The sequence below is a fragment of the Eretmochelys imbricata genome, chromosome 7, assembly GCF_965152235.1.
Source record: "Eretmochelys imbricata isolate rEreImb1 chromosome 7, rEreImb1.hap1, whole genome shotgun sequence".
Lineage (NCBI taxonomy): Eukaryota > Metazoa > Chordata > Testudines > Cheloniidae > Eretmochelys > Eretmochelys imbricata.
Genome location: NC_135578.1, coordinates 61463275 through 61483589, shown reverse-complemented (window position 1 = coordinate 61483589; position 20315 = coordinate 61463275). Strand labels below are relative to the sequence as shown.

The 20315-nt window shown below is 38.9% G+C and overlaps 1 protein-coding gene across 2 annotated transcripts in view; it reads right to left on the bottom strand.

Annotated features, from left to right (window-relative positions):
• Nucleotides 1-20315, bottom strand: part of VCL (vinculin) — a 108706-nt gene that overhangs the window by 42490 nt on the left and 45901 nt on the right. For both annotated transcript variants that reach the window (XM_077820914.1, XM_077820913.1), the window contains exons 2-5: nt 18786-18856; nt 8165-8315; nt 6228-6336; nt 716-838 (exon numbers count right to left, since the gene is read on the bottom strand). In XM_077820914.1, coding sequence (XP_077677040.1) covers nt 716-838; nt 6228-6336; nt 8165-8315; nt 18786-18856 — 454 coding nt within the window. The remainder of the gene's footprint in view (nt 1-715; nt 839-6227; nt 6337-8164; nt 8316-18785; nt 18857-20315) is intronic.

The window sequence follows — 20315 nt, the reverse complement described above, 5'->3', positions numbered from 1 at the left end:
TCAGCTGTTGGACTGGCAGTTCTGTTCCTGAACAATCTTCAGCTGTTAAGCTCTCCTTTCTTCTTGCTCATTCGCAGGGTAAAAAAAAAACATATCATGCCAGACAAAAGGGTGAGAAATACAGCAGAAGTGTGCCCCCTTTTTGGTATACTTTTCAATGGCTCTCACCCTCAAAATTTTTTTTAGATCCTTCCCCTTAATCCTTCATGATGGCAACTAGATTGTATTAATGTGAGACATGTTATGAACAGATACTGAAAAAAATAAGACAACCATGAGGGAGTTTATCCATATGAATGCACACATGCAGACTGCCATTTAAAAATACTCATTAACCCCTCTACACTGTGACAAGTATGCATGACACAAATACATCTGATATAAATAGTGTATCACTAGTTTATGTAGCTCATTTTAAATCGGAGGTGCACAGAACTTAAAATAGGAAATACCCAGAGTATGCATATGGAGAGTTGGCGTTACAACTTGCCATCCCCTCCCAGTTTGCCACAAATCAGCCAAACATCTAAATATTTGCAGTCAGCCCAAGAGGCATGTCAAAGCTTCTATTTTTAATGGTATAATACACATGCATCCAAATTCAGATTATGTATTTGATTTTTAGATTATGATTTGATATTTCAGATTTTGATTATTGATATTTTAGATTTGATATTTCAGATTATGTATTAGATAATAGGACAGCAGAAACTACCTGAAATAAGGACTGGCAACAGCTCCTTCACAGTGTTCATGGAGTTCACCAACATCACTCTGTGTTCCTGATGAGTCAATTCCTGCTGTCTTTCATCAATCATTTTAGCCATCTTTGTCATTCCTAAGTCATACAACGAAGTTCAAGTGATAAAACTGTTCATATTGAGTTTCCCCAGATTTATTAACATTTTACAAAGAATGTCTAGGCTCAGTTATTTTTTAGCTTTCCAGACAAGAACGCAAAAAATGTAATGAGTTATGACACCACTGAAGAAGCTTTGTATCACCTACTTTTCATTAAACCATATTTCAGTAGTTTCAGGGAAGCCACAGATCCAGTTTCTAGTTGTTAATTCAAGCTAGAATATAGGTCTCATATTTTTGACGTTCATTTATCAAGAAGTTTAAGAAAAGAACTATAAAAATATAAAAGTAATAAATAGCCTACTTCAGGGAAATTAGTCAGCTTAGCAATGTATGACAAGGTAGTTTAGAACTCTTTTTCCTCCTTTAGCTTTGATCAGTTCTCACCTAAATAATGGGGTGGTTGACAAGAATAGGAAAATAGAACTGACACAGGTTTAGGTTTGTTGGCTTCAAAGACTTTCAACATGAGTGTATTAATTTACACTGTCCTAGAAAAACTAAATAAGAATATTTTAATTCTCTAAAAAAAATCGTATTGGTGATGAAAGGAAGAGAATCAAAGCAAGTGTTACTTTGGATTTCTGAAGTAAATGCACTTTCAAGACTTACATGAGGAACATAATGACAGGTTTCAGAGTAGCAGCCGTGTTAGTCTGTATTCGCAAAAAGAAAAGGAGTACTTGTGGCACCTTAGCGACTAACAAATTTATTTGAGCATAAGCTTTCGTGAGCTACAGCTCACTTCATCGGATGCATTCATTTTCCACTGAATGCATCCGATGAAGTGAGCTTTAGCTCACGAAAGCTTATGCTCAAATAAATTTGTTAGTCGCTAAGGTGCCACAAGTACTCCCTTTCTTTTTGCGAATACAGACTAACATGGCTGCTACTCTGAAACCTGAGAGGTGGAGTAGTAGCATTATGCCTAAGACTATATAAAACTTACTATCAATATTATGTTTTAAGTGTTTAGTGACTATTTGAGCCAAACAAATGTTCTTCCTAAATCAAAATCCAGCCCAAGTGAAGCCAAAAAGGAAGAAGCACAACTTAGACATGTAAAATATTTGGAGGGCTAGGAGAAATTTTGAAGATAAAGAGCCTGAGATACAAAATAAGTAGGCTTGGCAGGGTTCGATTTTAATGGATAGATACCAGCAAATGTCGATTTCAGCTGACTCACTGAAATAGATGAAAAAAATATCCACTAGTAACAGCTTGTGAGAGTGCAGCCTACTCTCCTAACTTTGCACCTGCAGGGATTGGGTGTCACCAGCCCTATGCAAGTGCAGGAAGCCCTCTGTGGCCTTGCTGTCACTGGGGATATGACAGCTGAGCTCTAGAAGGCTCCCTGCACAATCGATGACACCTGATCTCTGCAGGTGCAAGGTTCTGGGAAGGCTGCTGTGCTGGCAGGGGGAGCAGAGTCCTCTGGCCAGGATGGTAAGGAGGAAGAGCTTCCTGACCACAAGGGAGGCCACCCCACTATAGAATGGCTCCATCCCTAGGCAAGAATTGTTCAGCAGTAGGGTGGTCTCCCTCATGGCTGGGGGGCTCATCTTCCCCCTTGCAGCCCTTTGCTCTGCGGGGCCAGAACCAAAACCTCCCCTGCACCTTGCACCCAGGTGTGTTGGTCCCCCGGGCTGAGCAGGGAGCCCCCTGCAGCACCATTATCAATGCTATTAATCGTCAAAATTGCACACGCACAAAAAATCAATTCTGCCATGCCTAAAAATAAGCAACAATTATACCAGAAGGAGAAACCTGTGAGATAACTGGTGGGTCTACATGACTGCATTGGAGCAAAGGAGAATGTCACTGATCCACTCTTTCCTGGTAATGAAGACAAGGCACTGTCAGCGACTGAGGTATCAAAGGCCTTGTCTAAACTTGCAGTGGTGGCATGTAGTGTATGTGTAGTTACACACCGCAGTGAAAAGCGGGTAGTGTTCACACTGCAGCATGTAGCTATTCACAGCAGTGAAAGGCTCTGGCAGGGGGAGATAGCAGGGAAAGGCTCTAGGACACTACACTGCCAAAAACAGCAGAAAAAATGCAATCTCAGTAAAATCACCTATACCAGAGACAATGCTTGAAGTGTGCTGGGTCGCAGTTCAGGAAATAAAATTTCCAAAAAGCAAGATAGGTCACTGAGGGATACACATTTTTAGTGCTACCTGGGGAAAACACCCTCTAATTGGCTGCTCTTCCTCAGAAGATGGGCAAGCAAGGAAACAGCCAACTAGGGCAAAAGCAGGGAGAGCTCTCTTCCCTTAGGAACCAACATCATTCTCATTGGAAATGAAAGGATAGAAGGTAGCGGGGGGGTTGGGGGAGACGACGACACAGCAGCTCAGAATGGCTCCACTCCCTATTCCCATCCTGCAAGCAACAGCAAGGCTCCTCTACTCCTCCCACCCCCCCTGCAACTGGGCAGAAAGGTCCTCACTGTAGCCCCCTCACCCCACATGCTGCAGATATGAGGCTAGAGGAGTAGGATTGATTTGGGGCTGGGGGCAGAATTGATTTCTGGGCAGATATGGGGGTGACAACAGGCACACACACACTTTTTTGGAGACCACTTTAAACACTAACCATATGACTGGTAGATTGAAAATATTGCACCTAGCTATATGAAAGACAGCAGACACTATTGTGGGAATGACAGACCCATGAGATTTGTTTCAGTGGCAGTTGAACTGGCTGGAAAATGAGAGTTATAAAATACCGAGATAAACAGCACTGGGACAAACCAGCATGATTCCTGCAAAGCAAAATCATGGCTCTCCAATCCACTCTAAATTTCAGCCTATCAACAAAGTAAACAACACAAGAGCTATATTTAGTTTGAGAACTCTCTCACAACAGGCCATAAAATAATCTTAGTTATGAGGAGCAAGAGTTAAGGATTGTCATTGATTAGAAACTGTTTAAGAGACAGACAGAAGGAATAGTCAATTTTCAGCATGCCAAAAAAGATTAACTGTGAAAGGGTACTGCCCCATCAATGACCTGGGCTAGGACTGGAGTTTAATATGTGCTAATGTTAACATATTAATATTCTGGAGTAGGGGATCAATGACAAAGTGGAAAGTTATGAAGCTAACATTTATGGTGATACCGCAACTAGAGAAGACTGAAGAACTTCAGAGGAACCTAACAACACTAGATAAAATACATAATACCATAGCAGATGAAATTCAGGGTTGAAAAATGCAAAGTTTCTAAACACTGATAGGCATAATTTGAACTACTCATACACATTATTGGGTTCAAAATTAATTGTAAGCACTCAGGAAACCAAGCTGAGCTTACTGTGCACAGCTCAATGAAAATATCTGCTTAATAAGTCATTGCAGTCAAAACAAAAATGTTAGGATGTATAAAAAAACAACAACTTGCTCTGATATGGCGCTTTTCATCAGTAAATCTCAAATTGCTTTACCAAGGAGGTAAATATTATCCTCATTTTGTAAATCAATGGTGTATCCTCACCTGAAATAGAGTTCAGTTCTGGTAACCTTATATAAAATTATTTATTTTTGAGCTATCTCCGAAGTAAAGGAAGTCCAGAGAAAACCAGTGGAAACAATTAGAGCTATAGAATGACTTCCATATGAAGAAACCGGCAAGAATATGACTGTTGATTTAGAGATGATGACTAAGTGGATACAAAAAAGAAGTATGTAAAATAATGAATGGTTCTTAATTTTTTTAAGCACAACAAGGGGATGCCAAATATATTGCCTTCAATTTCATTATTTCTCACAGGATTTTTTTTTAACCACAATGCATAACCAACTTGTGGAACTTATTACTACAAGGTAACACTGAGGCCAGGAGTGTAGGAGGATGAAAAAGATTACCCGTTGTGGCAAGGCACCGCCTCCATCTTGCCGGGCTTAGTACTTCCCCCTTTGACGGTGGCGGGACCTGGAGTAAATCAACCCCACTCTAGACAGTGTTTGTCTTCCCACTCTGAGTTTATTTATCAGTATTTTCAAGGTAGGCCTCGGGGCAGGCTCAAGGAGTACTCCTCCACCAAACAAAAGAAACCAATTCATAAACACAAAACAAGGGGATGCACCTTTCCCTGCTCCTTTGCTGGATGGTAGGGGGAGGGTGTCAGTCCTTCCCCTAAAGAGGCATTCAGTTTTGGTTGTTTCCCCTGTAGGGAGGAGAGCTGCCTCTCACTCTAGAAAAGCCTATCTTCCTGCCACCGCTAGCCCTGCAGCAGCTTGTCTCTTTTCCCTTTCTCTCACCAGAGGAGGGTTTTTGTGTCCCTAACTGACCTGAGGTAACCCCCTCTCAGCCTGTAGGAAAAAGCGCGCATCACTCTAGGGCTAACATACCTGCCCTTCCACCACTCTCTTGCAACCGTCCAGCCTGACTTTGTCACACCGTATATAACGGGACAAACATGCTTCATGCCACAGGACAACTTCTAACAGGTGTTACTTAAAATTCCCCTGTGGGCCAGTTATTTCAGGATATGGTTTCTTGGTTCTCTCTCTGAAGCAGCTGACAATGGCCAATGTCAGAGACAAGGTACTAGACGAGATGGCTCATTTGTCTGATATTGTATGGTAATTCTTATTTACATGGACATACTTATTTTTATTCAAATCAAAGTTTAATATCTAATACTTTTCTGCATCACAACTAACACCTCTGCCAGTCACACAGGCTTTATCAGACTCTTGGGCAAAGGCATCAATACATGTAACAGAAAGACATCATCAGTAAGGTAACAGGTCATAAAAAGGCTGCAATCTAGCTGGCAAGTAAAGAAGGGATGGTGAGTAATGAGGGGGAAAGGGGTAGGGCCCAAGCTGGCCTTTTAGAACATTATTTTCTGCATTCTCACTAACTTGAAGATGTCAAACTCATACTGTGGTTTAAATGTATACCAACCCAAGAGATGCCTTCAAGACATAAACCATCTGAATCAGAACACAGTGTTTATTTCCACAAATGGGATTCAGCTCTGTGTTAGTGAGTGCACAGCTTCCACAACTGTATTTTATGATGTACAGCAAAAGTACAACAGCAAATACCAACTTTTAGCACATTACTCCATCAAAGTAAAAGACTTTATAGTGCATACCATTAACCTCTCTTATGGATATTCTAACATGGGTAAACCAACAATGGTCAATTAAATCATGGTGCACAATTTTCTAATTAGAACTACTATACATACTGAAAAGAATATCTGTCAAGCAGAAAGAGGTAAAAAATGGTTTGCCTCTAGTAGTTTTCAAAGCCCCAGCTTTAGCTCTCTCCAAGATCTTGCCTCTGAACTACTTGAGAAATAAAGCTGCATGCAAGAATATAGTCACAGAGGACTGGAAAGGTCTAACCTGGACCCAGATTCTTTGTGTATGTCACCAAGTCCTCCATAGTCTCTACCACCTCTGCTACAGTTAGGTATTCCAAAATTCCTTTGCAGACACGGATGATTTTACGGACCTAGGAAAAAAAACATTCCAGCATTTATAAGACCAAGCTATAATACAATAAATTAGAAATGCTTGTTTATTACTGAAACAGAACAGGTACAGCATTTGGTAGCATAATTTATAGAAAAGTATGTGGTTTGGAATGCTGAATAAGCTGCTCACCATTTGATTACTCAAGAAAGCCTCATTAGCCAAAATCAAAGTATCTGTACTTAGAAATGAAAATCCTGCTTCTAACAATTTCCAACTGTATGATGACAAAGAATATCAGAGAAGTAGTAGTAAAATGGTGAAGAAGTGTATTTAACTATTATGGCACTAGAGAAAATGCTGTCAGTTTGAAGACAGCATAGTTTACAGTTTATTATTGCTATTCAACTGGTAAAAAAAGAAATCACCTAAGCCAACCTATATCAGAGTAGCATATTCCAAAGTCTACCCTATGGAAGGCTATCCATTAGGCATTTTTCCACATGCAGAACACAATATACAATAACCTTTTTTGAAGGGCAGATCCAATTTCTTACATCTTCCAAAAAACAATGCATATTTGAAGAGAGGTACTTATTCTCCTTTTACTTCCCTATGGATTTTGTACACTTTGGTTTAATACTCTGTTAATCCATATTAGGTTTTTAACTGCTTTTAAAAAGATTCACACCAACATATATAAATATTGCCTCTTGAATTCTTCTACCACATACTTCAGAGCATGGCAAAACAGACAGATCCCATGGCACCATGAAATCTTATTTTAGAGGATGTAACTTTGAAAGTACTGCTTGTGGTGGATTCAAATCAAACTCCAAGTGTTGATAAGTTTGAAATTATGCTTCTAGAAATTGTCCTCAAAAACAGGAGCTCATTACTACTGCTAAAAATAAGGTAGATAAGCAAACATTAGAACAAGGCTCTTTTGAAAGATATGAATATGAGTGGTTGGGAACATGCTAAATTTGTGAAAATCAAATCCAGAGTCAAATATATGTGTCTTGTTGAACTTGGGTATGTCACAGCTGAGGTTGAGAGCTTTTTAAAAAGTTTAACTTAAAAAAAACAGAGTTCTCTTCTTGAATTGGATCTATAGGTGGAATAGGTGAACATGCCCATAACTCTTTTTGGTACTGATTATAATCACCTGCAAGAATATCTGTGATCACTAGTGCCACAAAGTAATTCCAAGCATTAGCCTCACCTCAGGATGCCATGATGAGAATAGTTTCAGTAATCAGCGATTTAACAGTGAAGCAGCAATACTGGTACTAGAGTGCTCACATACCATGGCAAGGAAAGCATATGGAGACTTTGCAGGTTGAAAGGTATGACATAGGTAAACATTGTAAGCAGCATCAATTTTTCCTCAACCAAAGGGGATATGTTTATCTTAACTTCATTCCCTCTTAAAGGCATGACACTAGTTGCTAGAAAACAGGAGATAACGTATTCCTAAGAAGGGGAAACATGGTCACAAAAGTGAAGCAACCCAATTGGTTCCATTACTAACACCAGACACACAAACATACACAAGATGAAGTAGAAGCCTCAATCTCACATTTCCTTCTATCTATGGGTTTACACAAGGTCCTGAGTGCCCCCCCTTTTTTGGGGGGGGGAGGAGGAGGGGATTTAAGAAATACACAAAAATCTATAAGTAACAAGACAGCATGAAAAGGCTTTTCTTGGCAGGAAGATAAATTGAAAGCATTCTTTGTGCCTATCCAAACAGAGTCTTTGTCACGGATAATGAATTTTGGGAAGCGCTGTAAAATTAGCAAATGTAAATTAAGTGGGTATTTGAGATAACATGATACTGATGTTATTGGTACTAGGACACCTACCTCAGCCTCATCAAACGTCAGAAGCAAGTCTGATGTACCAGAGAGGATGCCTCTTGATCCATCAATGAGATAATCACGAGCAGGTACTGAATAAGGATCTGCTTGCAGCATCTGGGCTGCCTGGACAAGTTTAGTGCAGGCATTCTCCACTCTGTGTGCAACAATAAGATACAGCCATTAATACTTATTCTGAATACTCTGCCAGGAGGTGAACAGCTGTATAAACTTGTAGGGGGTTACCATCAAAACACAGCCAGCAAACTGTTCATCCATCCCAACAAACACACATTCATGGTTTAAATGTGCAAATATAAATATTTACACATCACTGATTAAATCAGCCATTGTCTTTAGAGCTAGATATATAACAACACTGAGGTAACAGATTAGAGACACTGACATGAGTCACAAAATACCCTTTTAATTCCAACAAGCCAGGAGGTTAGGCAGAGGGGAGCTTTTCCAACAGGATCACAAAGTCAAAGTAATCACTGTGCAACATCCTGGCATTTGCATTATGTTCTATTAATGTCAACAGGCAAATGCATCAATAGGCAATTAGTCACAGCTGTAAGTTAAGATAACAAAAGGACATTTTGTGAAAAGTATTGAGGCGCCTCAGATCCTCATTTGTTAATGAAGAAGCTTTCCAGCTCTTTAAAATATATTACTACTTGTGCACATCAATATCACGTGAATAGGCATACGGTTTGAATCTCCTATCTTGTTAGCAAATACAAGATCTCTCAACTTCTGATACGAAGTCTAAGAGAGAAGGTCCCAAATGCAGAATGTCTGAGTGTTATTGTAACTCTTAACACAGTTGATATGAGCTTTAAAATTAATATTAAACTAATTCTATCCAGCTATTTAAAATGCAGCACTAAAGAAAACTATTTTGAGTTAAGGAGTTAACCCTGTTTCAGTTATCAATTTCTATTTCACTTTTCACAAATGCTGTATTCTTTGAACAAGTCAATCAGAAGCTTTCTGGTAGCAGAGCAAAAGCTTGCTTTCCAGCCAGACTCTAAAGCTTTAACACAGAAGTTCAAACTAACCAACCGTTAACTTGGCCTCTCATATCTGGATAGTATCCTGGCACATACGTTAGCAAGCAAGCATCTGGTCTGTCACCATTTTGTTGCAGGGCAAAGCTATCAGTGGAGTATTTTCCCAAGTTTAACTCATTGATCAAACAGTATTCATATCTTCTATGTTCACATTTCCCTGAGCATTCATGCAAACAGAAGCATTTGAAGTGGTGCTTCTTAGTGTCAATACAGGCATTTGTATAGGTGTGCATATATTTTCAACAAGTGCTCACCCAACTACCTTTTGTATATTTAATTCCACCAAGGAAATATTTGACAAAACCAAAAAGAAATCAATTGTAAAATTTGCTCAACAGCTTAAAAAACGAGCTTCCACCTTCCTCCTTCTCCACAATAATTGTGCTTTTAGCTATCACAGCTGGGCACCAACGCCTAACAGCACAACTCTGAATACTCATCACTCAACACAAGTGAGGAATTTATATTAGATTTGCAGAAGTGGGGAGAAGTTAACACACACATCCTGAAGTTGGGGCATGGGGAGAGAAGGAAACAGAAAACATTACACATTAGGTGCAATGGCATAGACAATGAGGGGCTGAAGGAGTAGAATTAACAATTTTAAACTGTCCCTTCCCTACAAAGTACCACAATTCTCCACTACAACTGTACTCAGATATGTGTCTATAGTTGAGTAAGTAAGATTCAGTAGAGTTGTCTGTGGTTAACTAGGTGCAGCAAGGAAAGCAACTGAAAAGCAATAATGTATTTATAAGACAAGGAACATTAAGAGACTGTTAAAGAGGAAACTTTACATGGTTACATACTCAATGGTAACATGACAGAAATAAGGCTAGTACCAAAGTTTGTTTACAACACAAAATCATTTAAGTGTACTGACAAAGAACTCTAAGATGTCCTGTCTTCTTTCTGCATCCGCATAGGGAGGAAGAAAGCTTCTTGTGGTTGCATATGCAGAGGTGCCCAGGCAGCGTGCACTGTGAGAGTAGTGAGTGGGAGCCAGCCACACAACTTCCCCACAGATCCCTTCTCCCTGCCTCCTGGGGGTAGCGGGGGCAGGGATCCTAGGGGTGGTGCTGAGGATGCACTTCACTGCTCCACAGCTGGCAGCAGCCCGGCTGGGGGATGTGTGTGCTTTTCCTCTAAAACCTACATTTTATGGCAAACTTCAAAAACAGACAAAAATAAATAGAAAACCAGCTAAACAAAATCCCTTTCACTGAACATCCCATTCCGGGTTGACAGCCCTGGACACTGATGTCCTAATTATCCACAGAACAGGTGCGCATGGGCCTTTCCTGCCAATGTGACTCAACCTAGAGGTGGAGAACCCAGTGCTCAGATTAGATTTCAGTTCCGTATAAAGCGGATTCACATTGCCATCATTCTATTGAGACAGCTACCAAAGGAGCTAAGTATGCAATTTATGTACTCATGTGTCCCTCATGGGCACCTGAGCCCCATCAATAGCACCATCACAGTTAGGAAACAGGGTGGACAGTATCGTTTTCCCACCTTGCAACACATTCTTAAGGCTAGAGTGTCAATGGAGTGAGGGTGAGGGGGGGGAGAATGCTCGGCACCCTTGGGTCCGTGCACTGCAGTGTGGACACCAGAGCCCTAGGTTTGAGCACAGGTCAGAAAATCCTTAACCTAGGGTTAAAATGCAGAGTAGATGCTCATGCCCAGGGTTCCCTGATACAGGTCAATTGACTCGAGTCCCACTAGCCCTAGATGAACATTGCTCTGTAGACATATCCTCACATGCCTAATGGACACTGTTGGCCAAAAGAGTACAAACTGGAGTACATGAGGTACACATGCACCAATGGTGGAATACACTTGGACAAGTACTTGAAGATCACAGATCCCTTCTGTGTTTGAAGCTCACAAAAGGAAGGGTGAGGACATCAAGATTACAAGACTTATCCTCCCCAGCTACCCACTTTTGGGAGCCTATAAAAAGCATCAAACAGACTACTGTTAAAGTGACGCATACTTGCTTTTTGGGTAATCATTGCCGGCCTAGTAACAGATACAAATTAAGATGCAGGACCTTCCTGGAGATATGACACTGATTATGTTGCTCATGGATTTCCCTCCATTTTCTGGCTTCCTCCCACAAGATAGTTAAGTACAGCGCAGGACATAAGATCAGTGTAAGGAGAATCTAAGTGTCATCCATCAATTCAATCTTAAGCTATCCTTGAATAAAGTTCAGTCAAACATGAAACTCTTACTACACCAGTTCTGAGATAAACCAAGATTTACTACACTAAGAAACTGGATCATGATACCTAACTTCCTTCATGATGACCAGAGTTCCTCCTAATAAGCATTTAGAGACAAAGTGCTGAGAGCAGTGAAATCATTGAAAATTGACTAATCCATCCTATATTCCTGAACCCACTAAGAAATAAAACATAATACTTAAAAGTTGTGTCAGAACAATACAAGATTTTCAGCCAGCGGTTCCCCTGAGTAGACTTAAATGGGCCAGCAGACAGACCTTATCACAAGATGTAGTCTACAATGAAACATCTGGTCAGCTCATTAGGGGTAATAGTCACAATTGCATAAGAAAATCCATTAAGACTAACAAGAGTCAGAAAATAGGAATGATCTGGTCTCTGCTGTGTAAAATGTAATTGTAGCTTTCAGTCCAACATTCTTCACTAAAGTTAGTTTCCCACTGCTGAAAGGAGTTAAACTGTGTCATATTTTTTCTTTTCAGCCACACTAAGAAAGGCATTAAACAGGTCACCTATCCACCCAAATCAAAATAATAGGCTCAAAACTGCTGGATTTGCACTGCGGAATTTCATGGTCGTTTGTATAAAAGTTTGAATGCAGGTAGGACTTTATTTCCCATTTGTGAACAATTGATGTAAAAGTAAAAACTCTTTAAATCTTCATGTCAGCATGTGAATGGAATTTCTTAGCTGCAATGTAGTTTTAATTTAAAAAACACTGAGAAGATTTAGAGGTGGATTTGTGTTTTAATTGTACGAAGCCCAGTTTAGTGAAATGTTCCAAGTCCTCTCAAAATACTGCAACTTCGGATTCTGTGCCTCTGCCTGCAGGAATGGGGTTTTGTAAAAGAACAAAATAATTTATTGCCCAATTAAAAAAAATTAGTATGAGTTGAAAGACATTCAAAAAACACAATCACAGCACTCAACTGCTTTTTCCTCCAACAGGATCTATATAGAGTATGTTAAAAAAATTGAACAAAAATTAACGGCTAGATTTGGATTCAACCAGAGAACACAAAGCTTTTAAGCTACAAAATCATTCAGATGTTATTGGCTGAAGACAACTCTCTCATATCTTATGCTCTTATTTTGTAAAAAGTCAAATAGAGGATCCATAATTATCTAGACAAGATTAATTACTACGCCAACACGAATTTCAGGTAGGTAGATTGTGGGTAGGTGTAAAGGACAAAAAATGTTTAGAAACTCATTCTTTTTTATGCTCAATGCTACATAAATAGTTAAGTAATGAACTAATTACAACTTATGATTCAATTTATTTTCTCCCACCCAGTAAAATTATTGGGGGACTTGAGGGAAGACTGTAGGCTAAGATTTTATCAACACCAATCCAGGGGGAGGAGTGGATTTATTTTTTACATCTAGTGTTTAGATTTCTTATTCTTTTCTCAAAGATTTTGAGAGCAGTTTCCCCTCAACCTATATTAATGTCAGTTTATACATTCTGTAAAGCAAAAATACTAATTTAACACTTCTCTGCTAACATCAAGGCTATTTTTCAGGGTTTGGGGGCGGGGGAGCTTTGTTCATTTTAACATACAGAATGCATGCTAATGACAATAATTTGAAATGGAAATGCCACTAGACAGAAAATGGTAGCTCTAGAAATCTGACTGCCAGACTTGTCAACTCACCTCTGCTGTAACATCAGACAGCAACACCACATTTATAGGGCAGATTAATTATATATAAATATACTTTGATACTCTTGTTTATAGACATGAGCAGAACATTAGGATGACTTGTGATGTAATTGGATCCGTATGTGTCAAAACGTCTATTTATTTTTTAAACACCAGAGCCAATCCTTAATTTTAAATCCCGCACAAAAGCTCAGTTGCTAAAGATAAAGTTTAATTGCTGCAGGTGTGCCGATATATCTTTCTCATGTTTTATTCTCTGATGTACTTCCCTTCTGGTACAATTATTTTATATTACATTTCATTACAGTCAATGACATTTGCATCATTCTGTTAGAATTACTGACATTAGAGCAGTTTCAAGCTTTTCTCATAATTACAAAAATGTTAAAGGACTCTTGGCAATCAATTATCATTTCTTCAGAAACTAGTTTCCATAAGTGCACAGGGTACACTTGCAATTTATAGCAACAGTGACATTTACCACAAGGAACACAATGTAAAGTTGACCAACAGCAATCTAGTTAGTAGAGTGGAAGTTTTCCAACATATTGTCAAACTGCTGTCAAGTTAGTGATAATTTTAAAATAACATTCAAATATTTTAATAGAATACCTCATACTGAACAGATATTTAAACCTAAAATCAAACAGGACATAAGCCTGAAAAATTAAATACCATTTGTTGAATGCTAGGTAATTCCTCAATGTTTCCAAAATGCTCTGTAAAAATGCTGCATGAAAGTAAGTAGTGCCTTCTGAATCCTTTCCAGGTTTGGTAGTTATATGGAAAACACACACATACAAACCATGGTTCAATGAAATTCTGTAGTCACTTGCGTGTTTGCTCAACTTTTCTAACTCATATTCTGTAACATGACCTCAAATAACCAATCAAACCTTATTTCCCATAGGCACCTCTTCTGAAGTGTTTTATTTGCAAGCTGCTCGTTAGAGCAGCAAGAGTCAGTCTTAATATATCATTTTACAGCAGCGCTCACCCCAAAGGATCCCATGTGAAACAAATTACACCCAATGATCTCTTTATCCACCTCTGAGATGGACTAGGGCAATTGGTTGATAGTATGTAGAAACAAAACAATACGTCAGGGCAGGAAGTTAACACTCAAGTTATTTTTGAAAGTTTCATCCAAAATTACTTAGCCTGCTAAATCTCACTTCCAAAAGTATCTCGGAAGTTAGGAGCCTTTGAAAATTCTACCCTTTGTCCAAATGAAACTAATTACTTAAGTGCCATTCAGCTAGGACACAGGATTCAGAGACTCTTCTCTTGCCTTCACTAAAATTCCCATGGCACGCCTCATAAGAAATCATGACCTTTTCGGGTCTCACACAAAATATGAAACCTCTAACAAGATAGATCCATTTAACATCATAAAAGGCATCCCTCAATACCAACTACAATGGAAGTGTGCCATCTATTTAATTCACTAGTAGCACTGCCTACAACAGACTGAGCAGGAGATCTGTAAGGAGTATCTCCAGCTCAAATATAGACCTGGCCTAACCAATCTGATAGGGTCACAGCCCAAGGTAAAGTGGCTACACATTTTCCACAAAAAAGCTCCAAGTTCCCTGAACTGAATTGAATGATTATCCCCTGGCACTATGATGAAGGGCTATAGCATAGAACCTTATGATAAATCATTAGAAGAATAAGGATATTCAGCAAGTGAAAGATACTGCATTTTAGACACTAAAATGTAGCTGTAATAAACTCATCATAACAAGGAGCATTTTTTCATTCCTGCAAGTACCTAACATACTTTCAACATTGTTTAAATGACAGTACCAATTTCTTGCAAGGTCTTAAATTTCTACAGTTTTGCCATATCACACAAAAAAGTCAGGTCACTTTACTGATAAAAGCATTTTTGTTATTAACAAGAGAATAAAATGTAAGAGCCCTCTCTGCTGCAAATTCTGGGCACAGCAATAGTAAAGACTAATCATTTTTTAGTATACAATTCCAATATTAGTAATTAAGGAACAGTTATTTAACTACATAGGTATCTATGTGAAACACTATCCTCTATTTTAGTACCATTAGTAAGTGTGCCAAAGCAAACCTAGCCATGTGAAAAGATATTAAAATAGTTCATAACCCATCCACAAGGATGTCATTTGTGGTAGCTAGTTTGTAACTCAAGAAAGTTACAACTAGAGCTGTCAAGTGATTAAAAAAATTAAACACAATTAATCGCAGTTTTAATCACACTGTTAAACAATATTAGAATACCATTTATTTAAATAATTTTGGGGTTTTCTATATTTTCAAATACAAGATCGTGGCTTGGGGCTCTGGACTTCAGCCCTGCTCGGGAGCTGCTCCAACCCCACCACCACCCAGGGAGCTGCGGGCTGGGGCTGCTCCAACTCCCCCGCTGCCAATGCCTCCTGTCCCACCCACAGCTATGTGATTAACACGTAAAAAAAAAAAGTTAATTTTGCTTTCAGTTAATTACAGGCATTAACTGCAATTAATTGATAGCCCCAAAAATAACCCAAATTACATAACTGATATATTTGTACTTATTATACTGCATACCAGTGCTTATCAAAAATGGTGGTTCTGTGAAAGTCTGCATATTTATGACGACAATTTTTATGTTCAGATATTAAATTCTTTAGATTCTGTAAAGAATCAGGAATAACACAATTGTAGTGGAATAATTAACTGTCTGGAGGTCTTTAGGTATCACAGCAATACTCAACGTCAGACATATATATCAATTAAGCATGCACTCCTGTTACCAAGGTTTTACTTTTGTTCTTACAACAGAATAAGGTCTATAATAAAAGCTGTGAATATACTTTTAGCCACTGTTATGATCTAATCAAATTATCAAATGCTCAAAAGAACCTGAGAGACCCAGACTGTCTCTTAAAGAAATGTGATGTAATGGTGCACATTTAACCAGCAAAAGTAAACTCTGTATTCTAGACTTCAGCATCGTTAATTACTAACTTTTGTGGGCAGTACATGTTATTTTCTTACAAGCAAAAGATAAGGGAATACAACACAGTTGAGGCAGCAGAAGTTAAGTTACAGTAGGTATACAACATTATAAAGATTATATGTTTTTGTTATTGTAAAATCACAATCCATTTTGCTCATTTTTCCTTAAACACTTCAGATATTTAAGACACGGGCAATAAATAGTTTCATTTCTCTTAACTTTTATTCTAACAAACCTCATTTCTGTGGACTGCACTTGTTTTTGCAGCCATAGTGATGAAATACATTGGCTTCAGTCACAAATACCTATTCAGTATTACTTTAACATCAGCAAATTTGTTTTCAAAATGAGCTATGTAGATCACTAAAACCATGTTTCCAAAATGATCAAAGTTAACTGACAACACTAAAATTTTTGAAGAAAGCTACAGACAAAACATATTCTACAATATAAAGTTGTGTTATTGTTTCTCTGTAGTAGACCATCTAAAACAAGAAAATCTAGAACTTTTTCACCTACTTTGCAAGCAAATTTTAAGACAAGGGAACAAAATTATTCACCTGTACTGCTTTATTTTGTGCTCCCAATTAGAAAAAAGTGACCATCTTCTATTTTACCTATGTATTGATGCTACTTCCATTTCCTCCCCCAGCTTGGCAGCCCCTCAAAAATGCTGAAACAGCAAAACGCAGAGGACATATCAAAATCATTAAAATACACTAAAGAAAGGATTTGACCAGAAAGTTGTACTGTAACCATTACTCTATAAAAATTTATATTTTAGCACCAACCAAATATTGTACTGACAAAATACATAAGTAATCTCTCCACAACCACCTCTCGGTGTAAGCCAAGTTTACCCATGTGGGCAGAGGTCTACTAATTATGCAGCTTTATTCAGAACACTGACCGCTTAGGCCCGTTTCCCAAACATACAGATTTTTTTTATGTCCATTTTAAAAGACTCGAGTAAGTCTGATACCTGTTTTGAGTCCATTTTTTACTTCTGTTCCCAGCTGGAATAATCATCTACATGAACAAACATTTCAGAGATAAAATATAAAAGCCCAGTCTTATACAAGTACACTGTTTTGCTAACTGTTTTGATACTTGGCAAAATATTTATTTTTAAAAATGAATTTGTTCAGGGTTTACCCAATATCTACTGCTTAGATATCCTTCACAAAACTTCCAACACAATTCCGCTTCACTCTAACATATACTGACTTAATGACGGATACTTAAAACGTTTCCACAAAGCAGTGGTGGCTCACTAAATTCCAGGAAAGTTATTAATTTCTTCCACCTGCTTCTTCTATCACGCTCCTAAACAAAGGGTATCAACTAAGCCATGGCTTCACTTTATTATCTATATATACATCTTGGACAGCAAAGGGCAACAAAATAAACCATTTTGCATAACTTTAAAGGAGCAGCAATACAAAAAATGTAAGCCTCCAAAACAATAAACATAGCCCTGCCATGCATGTAAATCTTCACAAAATCTTAGAAAATTATTCAAAAATGTTTCTCTTTGAGAACCATTCTGTTCCCCTCCTCCCATACACACACACACACAGTACTCATTTGTTTATTATTTTAGTATGTGGTTCAGTAGTTTCCGCTTCTAGTTCTTGAGCATCTTGTCTCTCTCTCTCTCTCTCAAGAAAACATTAGCATATTCAGTGACTTAGCATGTGCCAGCAGAAATTGCTAATAAAGAAAACACTGAATTCAAGGGGGTGGCTGGATAAGGGAAGTCTTTTCAATGAGAGTTTGTCATTTGACAATGACAGGTGTGGCAGTTTAATGACCACTAAAAAGTGATGTTTCATTTTTAAGACTCAAGGCCACAGAGGAGAAAATCATTTATCTTCAGTTCTGAGCCATGAACTTAATTAGAAGTGAGTTAGTTTTTAGTCACTTAGTTTTTAGGTGTCTTAAAAATATTTCCAAGTCCTGTTATGCAGCAACTGGTTATGCAGTCACTGACATACTCCTCCTCCAGCCAAAAGAATGGAAAACACTTTGGGGGAGAACAGCACTAAATGTCAGAAAAAGCTCTTTAGCACAGCTTAATACCAATGCACGGAGAAATACTGTGCGCCTTCCATCAGTGTCCCTCCAGAGGGAAAGAAACGTACCATGGGGGGGGGGGGGAAGAAGGGGGGAAGCTACCCATACAAGCAAAGGCTAGCAAAGTAGCTATCTCTGGCAGAGATTTGGCATCTGGCTACTCCTATTAGCAAAAGCCTACAATGTTTCTGCCTAAGGACAGGCCTACACTACAGCCGGGACTGACGCTCTGAGATGGTTCCACCGGCAGTCGATTTAGTGGGTCTAGTGAAGGGCTGCAAAATCAACAGCAGATCGCTCTCCAGTCGACCCCTGTACTCTACCCCGGACAAGAAGAGTAAGGTAAGTCGACGGGAGAGTTATTCACGTAGCTAGAGTTGCGTAGCATAGGCCGACTTACCGCGGTAGTGTAGACATTGCCTGAGCAAGTAAATGAGACCAGGGAAGTAAAAGATATATTAAAATAAAGGCCATTAAAAATAAAGTCCCCCTCCCCCTCACTGTAAAGAAACATTTACTTCTAGATGTAGGTTCCTGTACCTATGACAGACATTTTGAATATGTTGATAAACTTACTTGATAAAGGCTGGTGGCATGTCCCTTTTCAAAATCTGGTCTTCGGTTGTCTGCACTGTTTCTTTTCCAACCTGTATGAAAAATCCAAGAGTCATATTTAACCCCTCAGCTTTGGATTCAGTTTAATGCTTACATCAATCAGATCATATACCAACAAAAGGAACTAGTAACTGACAAGCCCTTTTATTAGTTTTGGTAATGATTATATAGAGCAGGGATCGGCAACCTTTGGCATGCAGCCCACCAGGGTAAGCCCCCTTGGCGGAGCGGGCCAGGCCAGTTCGTTTACCAGCTGCATCCGCAGGTTCGGCCGATCATAGCTCCCACTGGCCGCGGTTCGCCACTCCAGGCCAGTGGGGGCTGCGGAAAGCAGGGGCCAGCACATCCCTTGGCCTGCACCGCTTCCCGCAGCCCCCATCAGCCTGGAGTGGCGAACTGCAGCCAGTGGGAGCCGCAATCAGCCAAACCTGCAGACACTGCAGGTAAACAAACTGGCCTGGCCTGCCAGGAGGCTTACCCTTGTGGGCTGCGTGCCAAACATTGCAGATCCTTGGTATAGAGTTCTGAATATGTAAAGCATTATATAGGTGCTAAATAGTAGAATTTTTAAAAAGTTTACTCTTTTTGGAAAGCATTAAATTCATGGACAATAAACAGCTTGTTAATCACTGTGCAAGTTTTGTGGAGTGCAGTATGGTAATGCTCCCTGTACAGATCTGGTCAAATTAATAATACCAATACAAACATTGCTTTCCAAAATTGCTGCAGTCAAGTTTCGAGGAAACAATTCTCGCTACTGCTGAAAGACAATTCTTTTTTTACAGGTAATATGCATTTCAAGAACACCAGCTGCAGCACTGAGCCATAAAAATAGCTAATCATTTTTATAAAGCAAACAACATGAGTTGCACATTTAGTCTTATAGCAATCTTATTTATGGGTTTGTGGGGTTCCACTTATGTGAGCATGCGTATATGCTAAATGAGAGCACTTTTTAAAAGTACATATTAATAGCCAAATAAAACTGGACATTGCATCATTAGTGTAAGTACATCAACATGACCTTGGTGCTAGTCACATTATCATGTATTATGAATAAAGGCATTTTATGTCCTGTGTGACACCTCTACTAAATCTCAATGCAGAAACAGAGAAGCAGCTAGTTTGGTTTTTCCCCCTACAAAAATTGTAAGAAAAAAAATCATAATTTCTTGCACAATTATGCAAGAAAAGAGAAGGAACTTTATATCCCCAATAACCTTTGCAGGCTTGCCAATAAAATGTGAATCAGAAAGAAGACTCCAAGGTAAAAAACAAACAAAACAAATACCTCTTCTACCCTTCGACCTGACTAGCCTATTAGGAAGTAAACACACGCACACACACTATAGATTATCCTCAGGCAAAAATAATGGTGCAGAAGTTTCCCCTTACAGTTAACAATTATGGGACTAAACTAAGATCAGGGTAACAACATTCACTGTTTTCATACACAATAGCTCTTGTGTTACACAAATCTTTTAAATCAGC